Raw genomic sequence first — 18,709 nt, 5'->3', positions numbered from 1 at the left:
GAATCTGCAGATGTAGAAACCACAGATACAGAGGACTGGCTGTATTGTTGAGTCTATTACAGTTTTTCAAAAACTTTTTAGAGGGAAAAGGCCAATAAAACAATAAAGTAACAAAATAGATAAAGTTCCTCTGTCCTCTTTGTCTGTCTGTCCTCTCTGAGCTAAGTTTACATTTGTATGATTTCTTCTTTGATCTTTCCATATGGTCAGTACTTACACAGAGTTTACCTACTTAAATTAACAGATTAAAAAGAAGAGGAAACAGATGACATTTAATGTATTTGTGTTCCAGTTTAATAATGCCTTTCTAATATACAAAAATCAAGTGTGACTTTGGTATCACCATCATTGTTAGGCCGGCATGCTGACATTCCTCTTAGTTCTTAGGTTTTTTCTTGATCTCTGAGTCCTGATTTTGGCATGTGTCCATTCTGTTTATCCTTCAAGGCTGATGTGATGCATTAGCACTCTGTTCATTTCCTCCTCCAGTGTAGTCTCGTTATATTTCTTTTTCTTTCCTTTTTAATGATTCAGATAAATGTATACATGATGTATTATTTTCCTTATAATTTCTCATAAATATCTTCCAGTGAAGAGTTATAAGCTAGACTGCAGGTGCAGGGCATGCTGTGATGTAACTTAACTCCCAATGGATTTCCCCCCATGTGTTACTTTCGTATCTTTGTCACTTATGTTCAGAGTGACCATCACCACAGCACCCTAATAGCATGTTCTTGTTTCTGCTGCTCTTCTACTGTAATGCCATGATGTCTGCTGTAGTGTCTCCTCCTCCCAGACTACCAGTCCCTTTGGTGAATCCTCACCTTCCTGCCTGGAGCTATTATTGACCTTATTTTTTGTCACCTGTGTTGGTCTCTGAACCCACAAGAGATTTTCAAGGGGCTAATTGGGTCTCTCACCCTTGACTGTTGTTTTCCGTGGTAAAGACTGGTAAAACTCTTCCTCCTCTTGACTGTCTTCGGTGCTTTTAAAAGGTTATGAAAATTGTTTTCCTTCTCCACAAACTTTTTTTGAGGTGAGCACCGCGTTTAGATTTGTGTGTGCATATGTTCTGTGCTGACTCACAAAAGGGAGCTTGGTTGACCCCTGGGTCCTCCACGTGAGCAGCAACAGGAAGAATCTGGGAGTGTGCTGTTGTGTGTCCTGTGGAATTCGGGAGGTCCGCTTCTGGCCAGGACTGATTTACTTGCTAGTGTAGAGCTCTTCTGAACTAGCCATGCCCTTCTCTTTGGCAGTTCTTAAAAGTGCACAGAGAGTAATGACTTTGTACGTGTAAATTCTTTGATTTGAGCCCAAGTTTTAAGAATACAGTTGTATGGGCAGGAGGGAACCATTACAGTCATCCTTTGGAATCCATGGGGCATTGGTTCTAAGACCCCTTGTTGTTGCTCTTGTTGTTTGGTCTCCCAGTCGTGTCCAGCTCTTTGTGATCCCGTGGACTGTAGCACACCAGGCCTCCTTGTCCCTCACCATCTCCCAAAGTTTGCCCAAGTTCATGTCCATTGCATCGGTGACCCCTTGTGGATGCCAAATTCCATCAGTGCTAAAGCATTTTATGGAACAGAGTGCTGTGCTGGTGGTTTCTACCAGATTCATTTTGACTTCTGGTCAAAAATTTGATAGAGATCTACAAGTTTTGTCTAGGTTCACATTTTATTTCCATAGCTAAATCCCAGCAAATACTAGTTTACCCCACATTCACAATATGGCAAAATAATTCTGTCCAGAAAATAAAAAGACTACTTTGTGTACATGTGTGGATTATATTTATAAGATTGCTACTACTTGATGTATAAAACTGTACCCATTTCAAGCATTTGTAAAAGTTGAGTAGAGATTCTGTAATTGAATTATTCATGAGTATGTATAATCTGCATGCATTTGTGAATGAACCTTGTGTGAGTTGCAGATGTTTATTATGTCTTCTCAGGGCTGGATCGAGATTGTTGGATGTGCTGACCGTTCCTGTTATGACCTGTCTTGTCATGCGAGGGCCACCAAAGTCCCACTCGTAGCCGAGAAACCTTTGAAAGAGCCTATATCCTTTCTGATCATTTCTGCAACTCAGGAGTAAACATCTTGAAAATGGATAAGTTCAAGACTGTACCTTGTTCTGTGGATAAACTGAGATGTTTTGGCACTTTATTTAAGCCAATCATTTTATGCGTCTCACCGTTCCTTTCTTGTTCTCTTTACCTGTAGTCTAACATGTGTCCACTCAGTGTTTGGTCCTTGAGAGAAAAATGCTCTGCATCTTTCAGGATGTTGACCAGTTTTTCTCAGCCATTTCCAACACGTGCATCTGCATACATGCTCTTTAGATAAAGGGTGCTCAGTGAATGTTTTCTCTATTAAAAGATGAATGCCCTTTTATGATGAAATAATTTATCTCATTTGATCTGTAGATCAGCAAAGGAGAAATTTCCTTCCTTCACCAGACAATGACATTGTGAGTTCATCTAAGGGCCAGAGTGGTGACAAGAAGTAGATCCTATTGTGCTGAGACATAAAGAAATGAATGAGTTGTTATCAGAGTTAATTATGCTATGTATTGGGTTATATTGCTGATTAGATAATGTCCCTTTATCTCATTGTAACTTTGAAAAAGTCTTTTTTGATGATGTTTACTTATCTTGAGTGGGGTTTATCTGAATGATTTTCTGAGTAGTTGTTTCGTCTTGCACTTGAAATCAGCATAAAGAGGATCTTGGATACCAGTAGGGAACTGGTAGTTGTTTTAAGTCAATGAAGGCTTGTCCTCAGGATCATTTCTTGAAGTGCTGGGGCAGTTCTGTAGCTTTGTATTCCTTAACCCCTTCATACAAAACAGTCAATGTTGTTCAGTTTGAACCTAATAAGGGAGCAATTGGTAAGGCGTACAAGAAGGATGCAAAGCTGGTGATGGAGTACCTTGCCATTTGTGATGAGTGTTATATCACAGAAATGGAGAAACTACTGAATGAAAAAGGGTAAGTGTAAGGTGTGTGCTCCAACGTGGGCTCCACTCAGCTCTGTTCCCTTTGCCATGTTTTGAAAATTAGGAGGACATTAGTTTCTTTAGAAACTTTTGCAAGTGAGTACCATCTCTTGGCTACTTTTAAGGGACTGTTCGTTGAGTTTTGGTGTTGTGACCTGGAAACAGACTTGAAATGGACTACAGAGATCTTTTTTCCTCCCAGTAACTTTCTTAAAGGAGGAGACTTATCCATGGTGATTAGAAACTACATCTCTCTCTCAAATCAGTACCCATTTTTTGAGTTTTGGAGTCCTCAGCATAATTGTTTTAAGTATAAATGAAAAACCATAGAAAAGAATCTTTAAAGGAATTCAACAAAATTCAGCACTAAACAGTGTAGAATTTACTATGTCTGGCAAACAATAAAAAAATCTGTAGCCATATGAAAAACCATGAAAAGACCCAAAATAAGGAGAAAAATCAATCAAAAGAAATACCCAGAAGTGGCGAGCATCATGGAAATAATACAGAAGGATGTTAAAACAGTATTTATGTGCTCAAGGTCATGAGAGAAAACATGAACATATGAGGTGGGAAATGGAAATGTACATATTTTAAAAAACCAAATGGAACATCTAGATAGAGGTGATATCACAAATGTAATTGTGTGTACATAGCCATGATACAGTAGAATGAAATCTTCTCAGGTTCTTACAGACAAGAGCCTATACCCACCGAAAATGTCTTTTCAGAAAAAATACTTGAGGAAAAAGAAGAGATAATATTTTCAGACAGAAAACTTAGAGGATACATTGTAAGCCAGAGTTACACTACAAGAAATGTTAAAGGAGTTCTTCAGGCAGAAGTGTGGAAATTTAGATCTACCCAAAGAAACTAAGAGCTCTAGAAATGATGGCTATGTGGGTGATATGAGTGACATTTTCTTTCATTGATTTAAAATGACATCTCTGAATTTCTTTAAAAGATAATGGGTTGTTTAGAGAAAAATATTAAGTGTACTGTGAAATTTGTGATGTGTAGAAATAGCATTTGTATCATCAGTAACCCAAAGGATGGGAGCCAAGAGTTGGGAATATGTAAGAATATGTATACTTCTGTAAGGTGCACATGTTACATATACTAAGTTTAATAAAAAGGGACATGTAGTCAACTTTAGACCAATTGCCTGGATAAGACACAGAGAAACCAAAGGGATGTAACTAAGAAACCAATAAGGGCGCTAAAATAGAATAATAAAAACTGCTCTAGAAAAAGATAGGAGAAGGAAAATGAACAAAGAACAGATGAGACGAATAGAAAACAACTCAGGAAATGGTAGATTTCAACTCAACAGTACTGATAGTTATTTTAAATATAATGATCGAAACACTCAAATTAATAGCCATGTCAGACTGGTTAAAAAATTCGAGACCCAGTTAAATATTGTTTACAGGAAATCAACTGTAATTTTAATACAGACATACTTCAGAGGTATTGTGGGTTTGGTTCCAGACCACTGCAATAAATTTGTCACAATAAAGTGAGTGACACAAATTTTTTTGGTTTCGCAGTGCATGTAAAAGTTATGTTTACACTATAATGTACTCTGTTAAGTGTGCAATAGCATTATATTTTTAACAACAGTGTATGTACTTTAGTTTAGAAATATTTCATTGCAGAAAAATGCTAACCACTATCTGAGCCTTCAGCAAGTGGAAATCTTTAGTAACATCAAAGTCTTTTACTGACTATAGATCACTATAACAAGTATAATAATAATGAAAAAGTTTGAAATATTGCGAAAGTCACCAAAATGTGACTCAGAGACATGAAGTGAGCAAATGCTGTTGGAGAAGTAGCGCTGATAGACGTGCAAACGCTGGGTGGCCACAAACCTTCAATTTGCCAAAAAATGCAAAGCTTGTGCTTCTTGTGAAGCACAAGAAAGCAAGGTATGCCTCAAATTTAAGTTTAAAGGGAAAAGAATTTTAAAAATATTTCCCATACAAACATTAATCAAGAAGGTGAAGTGCCTTATTTACATCAAAGGAAACTTAAGAACAAGAAAAATTATCAGGTTGTATTTCATAATGATAAAGGGATCATCAATTCATCAAGAACATACGTCACTTGTAGCCATGTATGCCACTAAAAATCACCTCAAGATATGTAAAGCAAACTTGACAGAACTGAAAAGAAAATTAGACAAATTCACAGTTACAGTTAGAGATTTTTATACCCCTCTCGGTGATTGGTAGACAAAAAGGAATTGGTAGGAATTTGAAGGTATAAACACTATTTATCAACCCACTTGTTTGTAGAATACCTAATAACTGGAGTATATACTTTTGAGTACATTTGGAGCATCTTTCGTATTTTTTATATCACAATGCAAAGAACGACTTGGCATTTTCAAAGGGTTGTTTTAAAAAAAAATGTAGTATGGGAGTCTGCTTATGGTCTGCAAACCTTGAACATTTTGTAACTGAATATTTCATAATATACAGAAAGCCCTATACAGAAAGTTTGCCAGACCTTGTCATAGACATTAGGCTAAGTGAAAGAAGCTTTACACAAAAGATTATATGCCAGACTCTAGGAAAGACAAACCTGGTTTAGAGTAGTAGAGAGCACTTCAATGGTTGAGTGAGAATGGAGGGGATCGAAAGAGAAGGCACCCAGGGGAACTTCTGGGGCCACAGTGGGTGCATGTGTGTGTGTATTTGTCAGCTATTGCAAGACGAACACTTAGAAGTGGAAGATAAAATTATCTATTTCAATAGGAAAATTTTAAAACATTTCTGGTCTCCTAGAATTAATGTCTGTTTATGCTAGAATAACGTCATATCCCATTAAAGTTAACATAGGTTACTAACAGATTTATATACCAACAAGACAGCTTTTAAAAATTATTCTCAAATAATAACTATCTCCTTGCTAATTTCAGCTTTTTTTTTTTTTTTTTTTTGGAACCAACCTAAATGTTTATCAGCATATGAATGGATACAGGGGATGTGATATATTCATACAATGGAAAATTATTCAGCTTTTTTTTTTTTTGGACTGGCAACTCATTTCATACATGATATTTTACATGTTTCAATGCCATTCTCCCAAATCTTCCCACCCTCTCCCTCTCCCACAAAGTCCATAAGCTTTTTTATAACTGTTACATACCCTGCACTTAGACTGTGCTCACAGAGAACATGTACATGATACTGTCTATGTGGAGTCTTTTAATGCATGCATGCACAAACTCCAGAATAGTAAAAATGGAAGAAATCAATGAAAATCATTCTTATGATGCATGAGATTATCAGTGCTAGAAACGAGCAGAATGCAGTGTACCATGTACCAGCCATACAGCTCCAAGGACAACCACATGAGGGCTCTCTTTTCTCAGCACCAAGCTGCTCGTGAGACCAGACACATCTGAATTGATCATAATGCAATGAAATACCTCATAAGCTAAAATACAGGTATTATATTACATGAAGTGCTTTATAAAGGTGAATTATTATAACCTGAAATGGAATGGGCATATCTCAGGATATAAACATGAAGCACTCAGTGATTTGGGCGGGATAGTATACCCACTCCAGTGTTCTTGCGTGGAGAATCCCAGGGACGGGGGAGCCTGGTGGGCTGCCGTCTATGGGGTCGCACAGAGTCGGACACGACTGAAGCGACTTAGCAGCAGCAGCAGCAGTATTTTATATTGACATATCTGACATATCAAGCAGAATCTTTAAACTTCTTTTAAGCTGATCTTCATCAGCATAAGTATAAAAATTTAGTTTGGAAAAAGTGTAGGAGTTTTAAAAATTCTTTCTGTAAGATGACAAGTTGGTCATTTTTACATTTGTTAGGACAGTAATGAGAACAGTGGTCTTTTTGCCAGCAGACCCGTTTCTGACAAATGTAATTATTCTATAACTGAGTTTTTAAAGAAATTTTCTTTGATTTTATCTTGATCTCAAAATCAAGGAGTTGGTCACTAAGTCACTTGTGGAATTTTATAAGACTAGCCACATATTTGGGTGCCTCCCAAAATACTGTTTGGTGCTGTTAGAATAATACTTAATTTGGTATTCCTTATGAAAAATTTAAATTTGACTTCAGTTGTTATATCTGGATTGTTGACCAAGTTGTATTACACTTAAAATGAAAAGAGGTTTAGCAATCTGTAAAACTCCTTTAAATTAAGGCATGGGCATATGTGTTTTCACTAATATGTGCTTTGTTTCATTGTAGGGAATTTACTGTTGAAACTGAAGGAAAGACATTTCAGTTGACAAAAGATATGGTCAATGTGAAGAGATTCCAGAAAACACTACATGGTAAATTTGTAAAAATAATTAAGGAACAAGCAGACAAAAATCATTACTCCTTAATGGCATTTTTTTTTTTAAGTTTCATAGCATAACTATTTTATGGAAAATTTGAAGAAGAAAATGAATCCTTGATGTTACAGCCCTAAATTTGATGAATATGACATTATATTCATATAACAAGACATTATCTTGTTTTTTAAAAAAGAAAAAAAAGCATAATTGTATTCATACTTAAAAATAACTTATAATGCCATCTTTATATGTTCTGTGACCGAGGCACATATGAAGAGTATCTCTTTGATTAAAAGCATCTTTTTTTTTTTTTTCTCTCACTTTAAGGAAAAATTCTTTTATTTTTTAAGCAAAAGAGAGAACTTATCTACACTGTCTTTTCTGGCAGATTAACTTATTAAAAGTCATTTAGGTTAGTGGTCGTTCATGCTTTTTAAAAGCCAATGAGATTATTTTTTGGTAGGACAAATTCTGTGAGTTGGTAAGTGAGTATTTTGGAGAAGGTATGAAGGATTCTTGGTTGAATTGACGCTCCTGGAAACTGAGGGTAGTGGGTATTTGAGACACTACTGCCTGTGGAGTGAGCGGGCCTCCTTTTCCATTTGTTTTTGGCCTGCCTCATCGTTGCTAGGCTGCATGGATCTGTAAAAGCAGCCAGAGCAGTGATAGGAGAGAGCAGGGGAGCCCTTCTTCATGCTCTGAGGCCTTTTAGCCACATCCTGGCAGCTGGCTTAGAGCTGTCCTTCACCATTGCTTGGAAGGAATGATGCTAAAGCTGAAACATCAGTACTTTGGCCACCTCATGAGAATAGTTGACTCATTGGAAAAGACTCTGATGCTGGGAGGGATTGGGGGCAGGAGGAGAAGGGGACGACAGAGGATGCGATGGCTGGATAGCATCACGGACTCGATGGACATGAGTTTGGGTGAACTCCGGGAGTTGGTGATGGACAGGGAGGCCTGACGTGCTGCACTTCATGGGGTCGCAAAGAGTTGGACATGACTGAGCAACTGAACTGAACTCACCATTGCTCAGATGCCACCAAAGGATGGGCAGAAAATGCCTTGGTCATTTCTCAAATGTTACTCTCGTGTGTGAGTTTTTGGTTCCAGTTATCTTTAAAGATTCAGTTATCTCTCATTTGTCTTGAAACAAGCTCTCAAGGTGAGGATCAGTTTAGTTAGATGTGGATAGTGCTTAGCCGTGGTTCCTTTCTGAATAATAAATAAAAATGAAGACAATTCCTATGTATACCACAAGTATAACTGCACCCATAGGAAGAGCTGTGGATTCCCTGGTCTTTGACTGCTGGTACCTGAGCAAACTCTTCTCTAACGGACTCCTGACCCCAGAATCTTGGAAATACAATAGCAGTAACCTGACTCTTAGGGAGTTCTCATCCAGATAGTAAGAGAAAAAGTAAAGCACAAATCACATGATACTTGTACGCAGGAGTTGTTTTCATTAAATTTGCCAGCTGTGGTGGTGGATTTTTAATTCTAGCAAAGTCTTACAGAAGCTCTAGAGTTTCAATGCTTTCTGCATAGGTGAGGGAGAAGGCATTGCTCATAGCTTACCAACTTGGTGAAGGAATACACTGGTATCTTGTTTTATTTTTTATAGTATATAAACAATTAAATTTGGTAAAAAAAAAAAAAAAAAGAAGTTTTCCTCTCCAGTTTTCTCTTTAAAGGCATCATGTTTTCTACTAGGAAATAGTTTTCAGGAGTGTTCTGATTTTTTTGTCCTGCTGTACAGGGTCAATCACAATCCATCTAGAATAGAGATATTTTTAGGGCCAGTTAGAATTTGTTAGAGAGGACCCACAGTGTATCATGTGGGGTTTCAGAGAGTCTTACTGAATTTCTGTTTCTCTTGCAGTGGAAGAAGTTATTCCAAGTGTAATTGAACCGTCTTTTGGCCTGGGCAGGATCATGTATACGGTATTTGAACACACATTCCAAGTCCGCGAGGGAGATGAGCAGAGAACGGTGAGTTGTGTACAGTGTACTGTTTGTTGTCTTACAGTGTCAGAGAATGACAGTTCCTGAGTGCTGTTAAGACAGCTCTGAAACAATCAGTTATTATTTGCTGGAATATTAACACCTTTGCTTAACTGTTTACAAAGCAAAGCACTTCCTTATCTCATTTGTGCTTTAGAATGTGTAGGTTATTCCAGATGCCATTGTTTTAGTTGCTTCTGAGTTCTGAGACAACATATTACTTTGGGAGAGCTGTCTGTATTGCATCAGTGGAAGGAGTGCTCCTTTCTGGATATACTTGTGTTTTTAGAAAATTGGGAAGGAGGCGATGATTTATAGAATTTGGACAAACTTAAAAACTGTATTTATACTTTGGTAAAGCATTAAAAGGAACCTTCTCAAACTGCATGAAATTGTCTGAGGTATTTTGAGGATAAAGATGTAAATTCCTAGGTTTTAGTCCAGAGATACAGATTCACTAGGTCTGAGACCCCAGGATCTAGTTTTGTGTGTGTATGTGTGTTTATAAGAAACCCAGATGATTCCATTGTGGGAGATTGACAGGTGATAAATTGAGCAGAAGTATGTGACATGTAGGCTTTTCCAGCATTCAAACCTAGCTAACGCTGCATGTTTTTAAGAAGTCTTCATCCCTCAAGTTTTCTTTTGGTTCCAGTGCTTTTAAATTACTGCTCCATGTCTTCTACATAGCTCTTCATTATGGCTTATTTCACCTTTCTCACCTAACCTCTGGTTGTGGAAATTATACTCCTTTGATGTATAACTACAGGTTTCCAGGAAGATCACTCAGAACAAGAATAGAGAGGAAAGGTTGTACAGGTCGAATTAACTGAAAGAAGCATTCTTACCTGTGTGACTAGCTAAAGTTGAGTGTGTACACAATGCTGGACATCAACTGTGTAGTTTATCCTAGGGCATTTAGCCTTAAAGATGAACTACTAGTTCTTGGTTGGATGGCATCACTGACTTGATGGACATGACTTTTGAGCAAGCTCCGGGCATTGGTGATGGACAGGGAAGCCTGGTGTGCTGCAGTCCGTGGGGTTGCAAAGAGTCAGACACAACTAAGCAACTGAATTGAACTGAACTGATGAGTTCTTGGCACCAGTATTTTTAAAAGTTTGACATAACTGTTGATAATGTACAGCTAATAAAGCTACTCTTTTCTTCTGTGCCCTAAAGTCACATCTTCATTTCCTGACATTTAAGGAGTGGCTTTTCATTCATTAACAGATAGCAGGAACCTAAGCCTGGACCCCAGAGATACCGACATAAGGGATGGTTCTTCCTGAGGAATGACATCATACTTTATTGAATGTGCCCTTTTTTAGAGGCCAAGTTTGTCCTGGTTATTTTTCTAATGAAAACTTTTTTAAAAAAAGCTTTCAGCTATTCTTTTGACTCTATAGTGATAAAACTAAAGTTGTAATAGAAATTCCTTAAAGGCTAGGCAAGAATAAGTTATAGTGTTTTATGAATTACATAAAGATTTCATCATGAAGAGGAATTTGATTAGGCTGTAAGAAGCCAAAAATGTTTCTAAATTATTAGCACATAGTCCCTCAATCCATTTTCGTATAAATTTGGTATAAAAGCATTGCTGGTTAGATAACAAAAAAAAACCCCATTTTTCTATAAAGTCAGTTCCCCACTTCTCTCTCACATTAAATGGAATTATCACAAGAGGAGGAGAGGAGTGGAGTTAGGAGTGTTCCACAATTCATGTGCCATATTGGTGCAGTCCAGGGTTTACTTACAGTGGAATATTCATCCTTGCTTGACATTTTAAGATTAATTAGGATTTTGGGGGGCCAAACTGGACCTCGTGTCATTCATTATTTTTATGGGACTTATTCATTCTGAGTCCCATCTTCTTGCTTTCAAGTGAAACTTTTGTACAGATCCTATTTAAGAACTATCTTCAGCTCTCATTTCCAATCCAAAATGGTAGAATTGTTTGCCTTCTGCCAAATATTTTTGCTTTCTTTTATTTCTCAGTAACTCTGAAATCTGTTTCAGGAGCAGGTTAGGAGGGCTCTATTTTTCTCTGGGTGTACAGAACCTAATTTTGGGTTTTTTGTTTGTTTTCTTCCTACTATTTATTTGGGACATGCATTTGTAAGCTAATTAAACTGTTATGTTTTACTTAGTCACTAAGACTCAGACATCCTTCAACTACGCTGAATCTCTGAAAGGACAGAATGGAATTTTGTCTGTTGACACTACTTTTTTGATGATGTCGGGGGAGGTTCATAGGGATCTCCACAGAAAGAAGTAAGGCTTTTAAGTAGTACCAAATAATTACCATCTTAGATGGCAGTTTTCAAAATGCTTTACATCATTTAATATTTTTATGATTGACCTGCAAAGTAGGCAGAGCAGACAGCAGAGACCTACTTTAGATGGAGAAGCGACGGTCCAGAGAGGTAGAGTTCACTGAGTTGGTCCAGATTCTGAGCTGAAAACCAGATCTTTGTGATTCTAGTTCTGGTTATCCCGCTGTCTGTTTTATCACACTGCTTTTTCACATCCCGTTTTCCGGTATTTTGATAGTGAAATTCGGACGCTAATGTTTAGATCTTTATACACTAATGCATTTGGATGTCTTTTTAAATCATCTAGTTCTTCAGTTTCCCTGCCGTAGTAGCTCCATTCAAATGTTCCGTCCTTCCATTGAGCCAGAACCAGGAGTTCATGCCATTTGTCAAGGAATTATGTAAGTAAATCCAGTTGGTTAATCTCCATGGGAATACTATCAAGCAGACTGAATTTTAGGAAATGTCTCTTAAAAAAAAACAAGTATTGAATAAAGAGTATGCTTGCTCGGGATGTTTTCTCCTAGCATTTGAATGAGTTGGGATAGAACCCAAGAGTCAGATTGCACATTGCTTCTCCTGCTGACCCTGCCGGTCAGTTCATCAGGGGACACCCAGTGGAGGGTGACAACCCTGCGGATCTGCAGCCACTGGACTCACAGCACTGAAAGGGATCTTTGTGGCTGTCTGGTGTGGCCCACACATTTCAGAGTTGAGAGATGGGAGGCATCCACTGAGCTGCTTGGGGCCACACCAGTCTCCTCACCTTGGCTGCTCGTGACCCTACAGCCGAATGAGATGCAGGGATGGGTAAGGGTTTGGGCTCCAGCAAGGGTTTAAACTTTGGGAATGTTTCTGTCTCTTGCAGCTGCAACTTCTTGCTCTTTTATGTTCCCTCCTGTTATAAGTTTCCTGAGCACATATGACATTTTTAATTTATTGAATTTATTTTGGATAGCGGAGGCCTTGACCAGGCACGGCATCTCTCACAAAGTAGACGATTCCTCAGGATCCATCGGAAGACGCTACGCCAGGACTGATGAGATTGGTGTGGCTTTCGGCATAACCATTGACTTTGATACAGTGAACAAGACCCCTCACACGGCCACTTTGCGGGACCGAGACTCCATGCGGCAGATCAGAGCAGAGGTGGTTGCCTTCACTTTGGCATTTGTAGTCTTAAAAACCGGTTCCTTCCGACTTGAGATGGATTTTGTTGTGTTTATGCTTCCTTTCTTGTTTTTGTCTTTTTCATTTTAGTCGTAAATTTGTATCAGACAGAGCATAGATTTCCCAAATCCCCTAGGCTTAATTATGAAAATATTCATTAACACTGCTCTAATATTTTACAGCCATTTGTATTACTCTGGGCTCATTCTCTGACAGTTTGCATTTATGATTGTTTATTTGAGCGAGAAATATGATCGCAAGTGGTTGTTGCCATAGTTTTATTGGCAGGCTTTGGGGGCTTAGACAGTTTTATTTTCATATTTCCATATAAGTGTACACACGAGTATGTATAAACTTCTTCATGCTAATCAATGCAAAACGGTGAATAATATTTCAGTAATTTTACTTGATGGGAAGGGAACCATGGAGATGGGAAAATTTCAGGAGGGAAAGAAGAGTGACCACTTTGACAGCTGCCTAACCAGTTTATGTTGAACAAGTTTGTATTTAGAGTGCCTTTCATTTGCTCCGCTTGTTACTAAGAGTTTGTAATAGGGAAAACAGGAGTGAAAGGCTGCTTTTTTCCCAAGGGAATTTTCAGTCTACCTTAGAGGTCACAGATTTCTGGCTCATCTTTTTACAATACCAGATCTGAGTACTCTGAACCTGTATTCCTGTCAGGCAGGGGTTCTCAGAGTGTGGCCCCTGGACCAGCAGCATCTGCGTCACGTGGGAACTTAGAGAAGGGAAATCTCCACCTCAGACCTGCTAAGTCAGAAACTGGGATGGAGCTGGGGTTTGGAGAAGGAGAGAGGGCGGGCAGAACTGTTTTAACAAGCCCCCCAGGGACTTGCCTGGCAGCCCAGTGGTGAAGACCCTGTGCTTCCAATGCAGGGGTGCAGGTTTGATCCCTGGTTAGAAAGCCAAGATCCCACATATGTCACGGCCAAAATGCCAAAAACAGAAAACAGAAATGACATTATAACAAATTCAATAAAAACATCAAAAATGGTCCACATCAAAAAAAAAAAAAAAAAAAAAATCTTTAAAAAAAGAAGCAAGTCTCCCAGATGATTCCTATGGTTGGTCACTCAGGTTTGAGGACCCCTGCTGTGTGGTGGCCACCGTTGGTTCTGGCTGTTGAACAGCTGGCCCCTTCCTTAGGGCCTCTCCAGTTTCCTGACTCCCTTCACTCCTGTTACTTGACTGACCGTGGTTCTAAGAGTTGAATTTAATACAAATGAAGTAACTTCAGGTAGCCTGAAGGCTTGGAATGACTAGAAAAGGCTCTGTGGGGAATTGGGGTACCCAAGGGAGCTGGCAGGGCTTCTGGGCTGGAGGAAGAGCAGGACCCCAGCCTGGGAGGGAGGTAAGCATAACTAGGTAAAGAGGCTTCGATGGGAGTCAGTTAGAAACACTGTAGGGACCAGTTTTTGGAGGGATCCTATCACTGACGGACTCGACTGTCGTTTCCTGAGTTCAGGGTGAATCCTCTTTTTTTTGACAGCCTAATCCAGTTGGTTGATTCTGGAACTTCTCTTTTCTTTTACCCCAGGTCTCTGAACTGCCCAGTGTTGTCCGTGATCTGGCCAATGGCAGCATCATGTGGGCGGATGTGGAGGCCAGATATCCTGTCTTCGAAGGTCAAGAAACTGGGAAAAAAGAGGCAATCGAAGAATGAGAACAGTTTTGGCAACTTTTAACCATTTGCTCTAATAAAAGAATAACTCTTAACATGTCCACTTTACAAAAAAAAAAAAAAAAAAGGCATCTCAGTTCCTTCCCAGGACTACATTTTATCCTCAGTGGCTGCCTGATCTTACTCCCACAATTAAAGTTGAAGGAATTCTGAACAGACTTGTAACCTACATGCTCATGTTTCTGCAATTTTTCCTAACTTGGGTAGACACTCCTGACTTAATGTGAAACAGTGAATATACCTTAAACTTAACTTTGGTCATAAAACTGTAAAACTCACCTGAACAAACTGATGACGTTTAGTGTATTTATAGAGTTGTCAACTGCCACCACCATCCGATTTTAGAAGATTTCCATCGCTCCTAAAAGAAATCTCATGTGCATTCCAGCCCCAAGCACCCACTTACCTGTTTTCTGTCTCTATGGATTTGCCTTTTCTGTTCTCCTTTTCTGAGGTGATGCATTGTGCTGAAGAGGCAGCAGTCTGAGTAGGGGGACTGACTTCTGGGAGGTGCTGCGGTGTGGAGGAGGCTGCAGAAGCAGTGGAGGAGAAGGAAGACGCTTGCTGGGGTGGGGGTCAGGGCTGCTAACCCCAGTATCCTGATGACACTGCTCTCTCGAGTGTCCAGGTGGGGTGCAACAACACAGCTGTCTTTTAATTCTGAGGCATGCTTGTACTTGGCTTCCCAGATAGCCCTGGAAATTGCTGAACTCCTGATGCTAGAGGAACCCCATCTGCTGTGTCTTGACTTAGCACTTCTCAACTGTCACAGTGTCTTTGATTTTAGCCTAGTAGTTTTTGGCTCAGCTTTTGAGGGACTTCACTGCTATGATGTTTTTGTATAGAGTCAGAACACATGTGTTCATTTGTTAGGAAAAAATTCAAGGATGTGTGAGTTTGACCAGCTCTTTATTTGCTGTGTTAAGACTGTCTAGCATCCCATCGTCCTCTCAGACAGTAAAGGGGAAGGGGAGGTGCCGTATCCAGAATGTTTTCCTTGTCATGAGAATGAAGAGAAATTGAAGAATCCCACTGGGATTCTGTCATCTTTATCTCTTCTCCAGTGGTGCCTACCACAGTGCTATACACAGTAGGTAGTCAGTAAATAGACTTTGCATGAGTCTTGATTTTGAACAAACCTCTGGGGAAGAAATCATTTCACTGATGCTTATTTCTCCTCTGACCTATGCTTTTTAAAGTGTTCATTATTAGAAGAAACTAGCTTTTAAATAAACTTGAGTTTTTATTTTTTAAGGATTTTTTTCACCCCTTATAATATAGCTCTTAACTTGGTGTATATTCTAGCATTCTCACATTGGGGCTGGGACAGAGGTATAAGGGGGCAGTTGTCTTTACTACTTAACATTATCTAACTTTTCACAGTGAGCACCTCCCTAGTCAATCACCACAACCTCAGGAGTTGTTAAGAGCTCCTTAATAGGAAAAATATATTAAACATGTAGATTTATCTACTTTGGATCATAAAAGGATTGGAACCAAAGCTCTCTTCACTTTTCATTGGCAAACACATTTGTCATGTTAGATGGTGGATATGAATTCCACAAGCCCTGCTTTCTCTGGTCTTTCCTCTACGTGCAATGCATGATTTCTCCCCAAAGAGCCCCTACTGCCTGTAAAGTGATTGATTAACTGCGTGGGGAAGCTGGGTCAATAGCCAATGGTTCTGTCTGTCATGCTTGCTTCTAAGCAAGCAGGGGAAGAGCTGTTTTATAAAGAGGCTCTACACACCAAAGAGTTGAGTGTGCACAACTCCTCTCTTCTGTTCAAGTCCAGTGTGTAAGCCAGGGACTTTCTGGCTTGATGTGCTATGCAGCCCATTATTATTTATGCATTTGTATCAAACTGTGGGCTATCTTGGGAGCTGGCTAAGTAGCACTGTCCCAGAAGTCACACGCGTTCTCCATTCTTCTCAAAAATAGGAAGAGTCTTAACTGATTCCCATGGAATGTACATTAAGAAAACAGTTGTTTCTTGAAAACTTAGGTTGAATTCAGGACGTTCAGACAAGTAGGAGTTGTGTCTAGAGAGGTGGTTGGTGCCTGAGTTCTGCAGGAGTCCAGAACCTTAATACTGCTTAATGGCTCATAATAGTAAAATACTGAATATAGAGTGCTCCAGAATTCATTGTGAAGTCATATAAATAAATGATCCTACTAGTCAGATGAGATGGTACTAGAGATGTCAGATGTTCAAAGGTTTTTGTGATAACAATTTGAAAAATTACTTTGTCAAATCCCTTGATAGATTCATTCTAGACCCTTATTTATTAGTCCCTAAACCAATATAAACTTAAGCTAATGGTAGTGACTGTCTTGCCCAATGGAGTCTATTCACAAGAGGACCAAATAAACCAGAAATAAATCCAAATTATCTCTGGATGCAGCTGCACTTAAATTAACCTATCACTAGGGATAACTATTAATCTGCATCTCTTGGGACGAGCTAGGATGAAGAGGTTAGGATAGCATCAATCATGTTAAAGAGCCTTGCACGCATCTTTGCTGATAGTCCAACTATGTGTAAGGCAGGTTTTGTTTGCTTGGCATTTGTCCACCCCAAAGAAGTTTAGTTGAAGATTCAGCATATGAATGGATGAATAATTTTATTGTGCCTCAAAATTCGCCTGTCTCTTCAATAAATCTTGGTTATTGGGCTGCGTCTAAGCAGGAATTGTATTAGGATCATGCGGACGGGATGAATGGCTCTTCTGGAAATTGGGTTATTATTTGGGAGCATCACCAGGAAATGCCTGAGAGCTGTAGCCTGTGGCCCTGCCTTCTTGCCAGGAGCTTTTCTGGTGCTGTTGACTTCTGTTCTCCCAGTTGTGATGGTATACCTTTCTTGCATGATTAAGGATACATTTTTTTAAGCCTTTTGCAGCAGTGAAAGAGTTAGGACAGTAGTTCTCAACCCTGCCTGCACATTGGAATCACTGGAACTTTGAAAAATGCTCATGTATGTGCATGCTTCAAGCCAGTTTACTGAGTTCTGATGTTCAGACAGCAAAGTTTTGAAAGCCCCCTTAGGAAAACCTCTGCTAAAACAGATACTTTGGCTCAAGCCATAAAAAGGCTGAGCCCTGCCCCTTCCTGCCCCACTCCAGAGTGGGGAAGCATCTTCTGAACAAAATTTTTACTGACAACAGGCTAAAAGGTGTCATTAAAAATACCAAAGTTTCCAGAAAAGATGAATTTAGCAGGCATTGTTTTATGTTGCTTCGATGAAGTGTCAGTAAATGTGCACTCATGAACCCTCCACGGCTCATAGCCTGCCTCCCTTGTCCAGTGTTGGGGGTTCAGGCCTCTCCTCTGCCCAGCTCCTCTTCAGGACTTCAGTGGTTGGAGCTCAGTGTTTCCGGGGAGAATGGCACGTGTGCTGGGTGCCTATCACGTGCCAGGCTCTATTCTAAGGTCCTTTGTGTTCTCTCTTTTCACCCTTAAGGTAATTTAAATATTACTGTCCTTTACAAAAGAAGAAAAAGTGAAAGTGTTAGTCAATCAGTCGTGTCCAACCCTTTGGAAACCCCACAGATGGTAGCCCCCAGGGTCCTTAGTCCATGGGATTCTCCAGGCAAGAATACTGGAGTGGGTTCCCATTTCCTTCTCCAGGGGATCTTCCCGACCCAGGGATCGAACCCAGGTCCCCTGCATTGCAGGCGGATTCTTTACCATCTGAGCACTCAGTTACTTATTAACACAGTTCCAAACAGTCTGTTGCTGTCGGGAAATGCTTGCTTGTACATAACCCTCGCCCTACAGCTCAGGACCTTTCCTTCTTGTCCCACACTTTGGAGTTGGTGAGTGCAGATTCTCAGCCAGGTTAGGAAGTCTAGCCTTCTCAACCATGACTGCATGAGAAGCAGTGCCTGTAGACCTGTCTTTGAGGAGGGTGTTGACAGCACTAGAGATGACTGAGGGAAGGAAGAGGCATGAAAACTGCTCACAAGCTCTGGTAGACTAGAGCACTGATTTTTTTTTCTGTCTCCACAAACCCATTTCTGTCCTCAACCACCAATTTTGCTTAATACTCTATCAAGCTCAAATTTTCCTCCACTCCCCCTTCCCCCGTCTCTTTCTCTTTCTCTCTCCCTTGCTCATCTTTCTACTTTAATCTCTTGTCCACTGTTCAACATTTTCCCATTTGGGGTATTTACCCACAAAACACAATTCTTACTTAG

At 39.6% G+C, this 18,709-nt stretch overlaps 1 protein-coding gene across 1 annotated transcript in view; it reads left to right on the top strand.

Moving 5' to 3' along the window:
• Window positions 1–14,680, top strand: part of GARS1 (glycyl-tRNA synthetase 1) — a 52,845-nt gene extending 38,165 nt beyond the window's left edge. The window contains exons 11-17 of the mRNA XM_055590480.1: window positions 1,952–2,060; window positions 2,846–2,990; window positions 7,232–7,317; window positions 9,206–9,315; window positions 11,950–12,043; window positions 12,601–12,791; window positions 14,368–14,680. Coding sequence (XP_055446455.1) covers window positions 1,952–2,060; window positions 2,846–2,990; window positions 7,232–7,317; window positions 9,206–9,315; window positions 11,950–12,043; window positions 12,601–12,791; window positions 14,368–14,493 — 861 coding nt within the window. The 3' untranslated portion in view covers window positions 14,494–14,680. The remainder of the gene's footprint in view (window positions 1–1,951; window positions 2,061–2,845; window positions 2,991–7,231; window positions 7,318–9,205; window positions 9,316–11,949; window positions 12,044–12,600; window positions 12,792–14,367) is intronic.
• The last annotated feature ends 4,029 nt before the right edge of the window (window positions 14,681–18,709 follow it).

The sequence above is a fragment of the Bubalus kerabau genome, chromosome 8 (genome assembly GCF_029407905.1).
Source record: "Bubalus kerabau isolate K-KA32 ecotype Philippines breed swamp buffalo chromosome 8, PCC_UOA_SB_1v2, whole genome shotgun sequence".
Lineage (NCBI taxonomy): Eukaryota > Metazoa > Chordata > Mammalia > Artiodactyla > Bovidae > Bubalus > Bubalus kerabau.
This window is presented reverse-complemented; position numbering and strand designations above follow the sequence as displayed.